Source organism: Otolemur garnettii, unplaced genomic scaffold (assembly GCF_000181295.1).
Source record: "Otolemur garnettii isolate 467f Iridium unplaced genomic scaffold, OtoGar3 scaffold00172, whole genome shotgun sequence".
In the NCBI taxonomy this organism is placed as follows: Eukaryota; Metazoa; Chordata; class Mammalia; order Primates; family Galagidae; genus Otolemur; species Otolemur garnettii.
In genome coordinates this window covers 453944-460444 of record NW_003852567.1, presented here as the reverse complement: position 1 = coordinate 460444, position 6501 = coordinate 453944, and the positions used below count along the sequence as shown (strand labels likewise).

Genomic DNA, 6501 nt, shown 5'->3' with positions numbered 1-6501 from the left:
ATACCTTGAAGCCATTTCTACTTAGGGGTTCTGTTCCGGATTTTACTTGACAAACAAGACATGAGTTGCTCCATCTTTTAAAACTGCTTTCGGTACCCTTTGTGCCAGTACTCTCTACATTCCTGTCTCCCCTCTCTTCCTCCCCCTTTTGTTAATATGGAGGTGAGGAAGCCTAGCTTTCACATATCTTGTTTTTTCCCAAATCTTTTTATCTATGCCCTGTGTCTTTTCTGGACCCATCAGGGCCTAGGTTCAAAGTACAAAAGACAAGGAAACATCCATTGTTCTCAGTTTTCTGCAATCACATCTCTTCCTAGGGCCACTGAGCAGAGAATGGTGTGGCCAAATGAATGGTGAGAAGTAGTGAGGGGGTATGAACTGGGTATCTGTTCCTATCCCCCAGTACTATTCCATCTTATTAAGATGTATAGAGCCAGGTCATTAGGATGCTTGAATACAAATAGCTGGTTTCAGGGCAGAGCTGGATTCAGAGTACAGAAGGTACTGAGGGCACTGAAGAGGGAGACAGAACTTGGACATGCTGGGGTCAGAAGGGGCTTCCTGGGAAAGGTGGTAGTGGGGGTTGAATGGGGATTAAATAAGTTGCCATAATGTCAAGATGTTGGGACAGTGTTCTCTATGGTCCCCAGTGTCCACATTGCATTCCTCACTTGAGATCTCCATCAATTCATCTGGTCCCCAGTCAGCAAAGCACTTAGGACACTTAATACAGTGCCTAGCACATGATGTCTATTATATATCACTAAAGGTCACCAAGTATTTGGAGATGAGGAGGGAATGGCAAGGGACAGATACCGTGGCAAGAAAGACCGATATATACTCAGGGAACTCCGGGGCGTTGTGTGTGTGTGTGTAGTAGGCAGTGGAGGTGAGTAGTAATGTGATTGGGCAGATGGGGGAAGTATAGCCTTTATTCTATGGAAAATGAGGAGAGTAACACAATCAGATTGGTGTTTTGATGGTGGGGGCAGAGGATGGATTTAGGGGAGAGTTTGGGAGACAAGTGTGCAGTGACATGGCTGTTACGATATTTAAGAGAGAAATGGGCTCAGCGCCTGTGGCTCAAGTGGCTAAAGCACCAGCCACATACACCTAAGGTGGCGAGTTCGAATCCAGCCCAGGCCCACCAAACAACAATGATAGCTGCAACCAAAAAATAGCCGGGCCTGTGGTCCCAGCTACTTGGGAGGCTGAGGCAGGAAACTCACTTGAGCCCAGGAGTTGGAGGTTGCTGTGAGCTGTGATGCCATGGCACTCTACCCAGGGAGACAGCTTGAGGCTCTGTCTCAAAAAAAAAAAAAAAGAGAGAAATGGTGAAGGCTTCTTGATTAACATGATGTCAGTAGAAAGGAGGGAACCAATTTAAGAGCTATTAAGGGGTGAACTCTATAGGACTTAGTGACTGATTGCCTGCATGGGGTGATGAGGTACAACAGAAAGTCTAAGATGATTGCCATGTTTCTGAGTAGGGGGTGATGGTGCCATTCCTTGAGATCGTGACACCACTGTAGGTGGGAGGATAGAGTTCAGTTTTGGACAGTTTGAGGTACCTGTGGGATTCCTGGGGTGGAGAGCAGTGCTGGGCATAGCAGCTGAACCAGGCCTGGAACCCTGGTCTCTTGGTTCCCCAAATGGGGATCCTTGCTCTCCTGACTTGTCTCATTTGGGGAGAACTCATGGTCCAAAGATTCCATGCCAGCCTTGAATATGGTGCTTTGGCTGGTGGATACTGCTGCTCTCTTGAAGTATCTGTGCACACGATTGGACCAAGACCCCTGACCACCTTATATTTCCTGGGGCATGGTAAGTGGCACATTCTTCATCCCCAGGTGGTGATGTCACAAGCTTCTGAGTGATAGCTTCATTCAGCAGACCTTTCACAGGGAAAGCTCTGTGGGAGGTGAATCATGCCTGCCTAAATCCTGCCCTAAGGAACTCACGTGGTGGTGAAATGTCACAAATGCAAGTCAGGATTAGACAGGTGTGAACAGAACAATGTTGAAATGCAACAGGAAAGTTGAGTGAAAGAGATGATCATCTACTCTAAGTAGATGGGCTTTGAAAACTGGCTCCAGATGTCATCTGAGAACAGCATGAGCAAAGACATGGAAGTGCAGACAGTACAGATAATGTAGTCAGGGGACTGGCCATGTGAAGGGCATAGTAGAAAAATCAGGCTCAGAAGCAGGTGGGGTCAGTCTGGAGGGCCTTGACAACTTTGCAGAAGAATTTGGACTTAATGCTGTGGTAATGGGGAGCCATCGAATGTTCTTGATCAGAAGAAGGATGACTCAATTGGGGTTTGCCCAAACTAGCAGAACCACTATGAGTGGTATAGGGACTACATTATGGAGATTAGACCTATACAGTCATGGGAGCAGTTGGAGAAGCCCGGGCAAAGCAGCTACCTCTGCACTGGTGTCAGGCCTGGGCTGCTGCACGTCAGCCTGGCTGGCAGTAGGGAAGGAGATCTGAATGTGAAAGTAGGGAGAGAAGGGCAAATTAGAACCCAGGAGGACAGACTAGAACCTGGTCTGGCTCTTACACCTTCATTCTCAGTGACACTGTTGTCCTGCATGAGAAGCTGGCAACCATGGAGCTGCGCTTGACCCAGGACTCAGACAGTTGAAGAAGGTGATCTGGTGGGGCCTGGATGGGCTGCACTTACCAGGTAAGCCATAAATTTAGTGACAACATGTGAGCACTCCTGCAGGGTCTGGTGCTCTCACTTTTGCCTTCCAGATATGCAGGTTTCTCTGAGGTCAGCCCTAATTCAGACCCAGACAGGGAAGAAAACTCTGGAAGAACACTTCCAACCTAGTTTGGTTAGCCCAATACAAAGCTACCACAAGTGGAGCTTTGTTGGGACAATTAACCCAGCAGGAGCCTGTGGAAGATGGACAGTCCAGAAAAAGGAAGCCAAATTTCTAGTAGCTCTTGGATGGATGCTGGAGGAGGGTGTGGGGTCATTAGGCGATTCACCAATCTCTTGGTCCTCTCTTTCTTTCCTTCCAGACACATGATAGCTGTACTTCTCCTCCCCTTTCATGTTAGATGGGGCCCAAATATTCCCCCAGGTTATGTGCCTTATTGTTGGCCACTGCGTGGGCCCCTGATGTATAAGTGGAAGTAACACATGGCATTTCTGAGTGGAAGCTCTAAGAGATGTCAGTGCTGGCTTTGTCACTCCCCTTTCCCTTTTGTCATGGTGACCAGCAGTGTGCAAATGGTAGCTGCTTTGTCCTCCTGAATCCCAGGGATGAAGACTACACATCAGAGCAAAACCCTAGCCAGCCTCTAATGACCCTGCACCATGAGCAAGAAACAGACCTTATGACTTTAAGCCACGGAAGATTTGAGATCGTTGCCACAACATAACTTAGCCCGGATTGACTGACAGAGACGGAGAGCAGCAGTAGAAGGCAGACGCTTTCCTGGAGAGCAGGCGGCCTCCCAGTAGAGCCGCCGCAGCAGCTTTCACCTCTGCGTTCCTCAGGCTGTAGATGATGGGGTTCAGTGAGGGTGTCACAACCCCATAGAACAATGCGATAATCTTATCCAACTTGGGGTCCTTAGCCTTGGGCTTGAAGTACATGAAGGAGATGGTTCCATAGAATATCACCACCACTGTGAGGTGGGCAGAGCAGGTGGAGAAGGCTTTCTGCCGGCCTGCAGCAGAGGGAACTCTAAGGATGGCAGCCAGGATGAAAATGTAGGACAGGCAGATGAGCAGAAGTGGGGCCAGCGTCAGGACAACTGTGGCCACCATCATTGTTAGTGCATTGAGGGAGATGTCCCCACATGCCAGTTTTAGCACTGCCAAGATCTCGCAGAAGAAGTGGTTGATGACATTGTGGCCACAGAAGGGGAGGCGCCAGACAAGGATGGACTGTAGCAGGGAGTTGGCAAAGCCTGTCCCCCAGCTCAGCACTGCCATCTGCATGCATGTCTGTCCACTCATGAGCAATGGGTACCTAAGTGGCTGGCAGATAGCTATGTAACGGTCGTAGGCCATCACTGCCAGGAGCAAGCACTCTGTAGAGCCCAGCGCTAGGGTCAGATACAGCTGCAGGGCACAGCTGGGGAAGGAGATGGTCCTTTGGGTTTTCAGAAAGTTGACTAGCATGAGAGGCACAAAGGAGGAGGTGCCACAGATGTCCATGAGGGAAAGGTTGCTGAGGAGGAAGTACATCGGGTGGTGCAGATGGGGGTCCAGTATGTTCAGCCCTATGAGGAGGGAATTGCCCAGCAGGTTCACTGAGTAGATGCCCAGACACAGCACAAACAGGACCACCTCCACGTCATGGTGCTCATGTAGCCCCAGCAGGACATATTCCGTCATAGCTGTCTGGTTTGCCTCATTCATCTCATTCTCTTTCCTTCTCAACCTGGACCACACAGCTTTTGGAAAGAGCTCCAGCTGGCCTGGGAGCCAAGTGGCCTGTATGTGTGATCTGGCAGGTCAGCCTCCCTTTCTGGAATCTGGTTTCATCATCTGTATAATGAGAGAATAGGACTTCAGATCTGCCAGGCAGCCCTCCCTGCCATGCTGTTCTGCTGACAAAATGGGAGGATGTGGCACATCCCAGTCCCCAAGGCTCTTCTCTGCTCACCTGAGGGCCTAGAGACTCTGACAACAGAGTAGGAGTTGTGTTTGACATGGTCCTTTGGAATCTGAAGTGTTTTTGGCTGTTGAAAGGAAGCGTCTTTTCTAAGTTATGATTTCAATTTAGACCCATTCATTCACTGAATATTGAGTTCCCACTCTGTGCTAGATAAATTTCATTGAATATTTGTTGAGCATCCACTCTGTGCTAGATAAATTTTGGAGGCTGAGGCCACAGCAATAAGAAAGGTAAATGGGCCTGTCAAAGATGCTGCCCCTCCCTTCCCTGAATTAAGCGAGATGAGCTTTAGAAGGCAGGTGTGTGGTAGATAATGCTCACCTGATGTTCTTTTGTGTCCTGAAGGTCAAACATGTCAGCTCCGTGGCATATGTAAGCCTGATTTCTGTCATCTGTTTGAGGAATCACCATTCATTGATTTTTAAAAAGACATCAAGAACATAAACATCCTAATAGAGTTACTGGTCACAGCATTTAACCTTGGTAATGAAAGCCAAGTGACTCACTTCTTGGTCTCTATATTGCTTTGGGGGATAAATGATATTGGCAATGATGACACATGAGGAGGAAAGCCAGGTGCTAACTCAGCACAGATGTGGTCGGTCATCAACTAACTTTATAAAGGGAGGAGTGGGGAGAGGCTGTATTTATCTCCTAGGAAGCCACCATTACCCTGCTAAGCTGGTCTCACTTCCTCCTTGGGAAAGGCCAGTGTTAGGTATTCAAAGAAGGGAACCCAAGTGTCCCCAGTGCACTATAGTCTTATTAGGACTAGAAAGCTGTCTCATATCTAGCTGGACCTTGGTCTGATGGAGAAAATTGGAGCTGAGTGTGAACTTTAATCATTTAGAAGATATAATCCTTCCATTCCTAGATTGACTGTGAGGCCAATTTTCTGTGACAGCAATAGAGCCCTATCTGTTCTCTATGTTGGATTTTATTTTCTCATTATTTCTGGTAAATTGTATCCCTGACTTGCAGGAGCCACGGGGATATTTTCTGAATGACCCACATTTTTTCTCAGTTCTCCATCTTTGCCCAAGACAGAGTCATGTCCTTCCTCCCTCCCCCAGTTGGGTGTTCCTATTCATTCTTTAGGGCCCAGTCCTGTGTCTCCTTTCTTCTCTCTCCTGCCCCCTGCAGAGTGACCTGCTCCCTTGTGCTCCCACAACCTTTGACCATCCCTCCATGTCACTGTGTGGCATGTGGTGCACCTGTCTTCTCTACACATCTCGAAATCAGGATCTGCTCCTTCCTTTCAGTGCTTTGTCCTGTGAGTGCTGTTAGGGGCAGACCGTCAGCAGACATTGAATGCCTGATCCCAGAACCCAGCTCTGCCTCTTAGCTTCAGCATGAAGCAGCGTATGGTATGACCAAGTCACTTGGCCTCTCTGAGACTCAGTTTCCTCCTTGAAGATTGGGGATGTCTTGTATCTCAGAGAAGGTGTGCAGAGCAGGTGCTGCCCAGGGTGGTATAGTAGCACATTGCTATGAGGCAGATAGAAGGCTGCATCTTCAGGCATAGGATCCTGCTGCTGGATCCACACTAGCCACAAGGGCTCCAGTGTCTTTTATGATCCCCTCTTTCTCCAGAGCTCATGCAGGTTTTCCTTCTTCTACTTTGAATCAGGATGATTATGAAGGGACTGTTTCTGGAACATACAGAGGAAGTTGGTTCATCTGGATCAATTATTGACCTTAAATCTTGTCCACTTGGATGGGGAGTAAGATAGAGTTTATCTTGCTGAGATTTGGCAAAAAGATAAAGAATTAGCCAAGTGGCTCGGCGCCTGTAGCTCAATGGGCTAAGGAGCCAGCCATGTACACCTAAGGTGGCGGGTTCGAATCCCCAGCC

The 6501-nt window shown here is 48.4% G+C and overlaps 1 protein-coding gene across 1 annotated transcript; it reads right to left on the bottom strand.

Moving 5' to 3' along the window:
- Window positions 1–3400: 3400 nt before the first annotated feature.
- LOC100940880 (olfactory receptor 13C7-like) lies at window positions 3401–4387 on the bottom strand. Its single transcript, XM_003800302.3, has one exon. The coding sequence runs from the start codon at window positions 4385–4387 to the stop codon at window positions 3401–3403; it is 987 nt and encodes a 328-aa protein (XP_003800350.3).
- Window positions 4388–6501: the final 2114 nt, after the last annotated feature.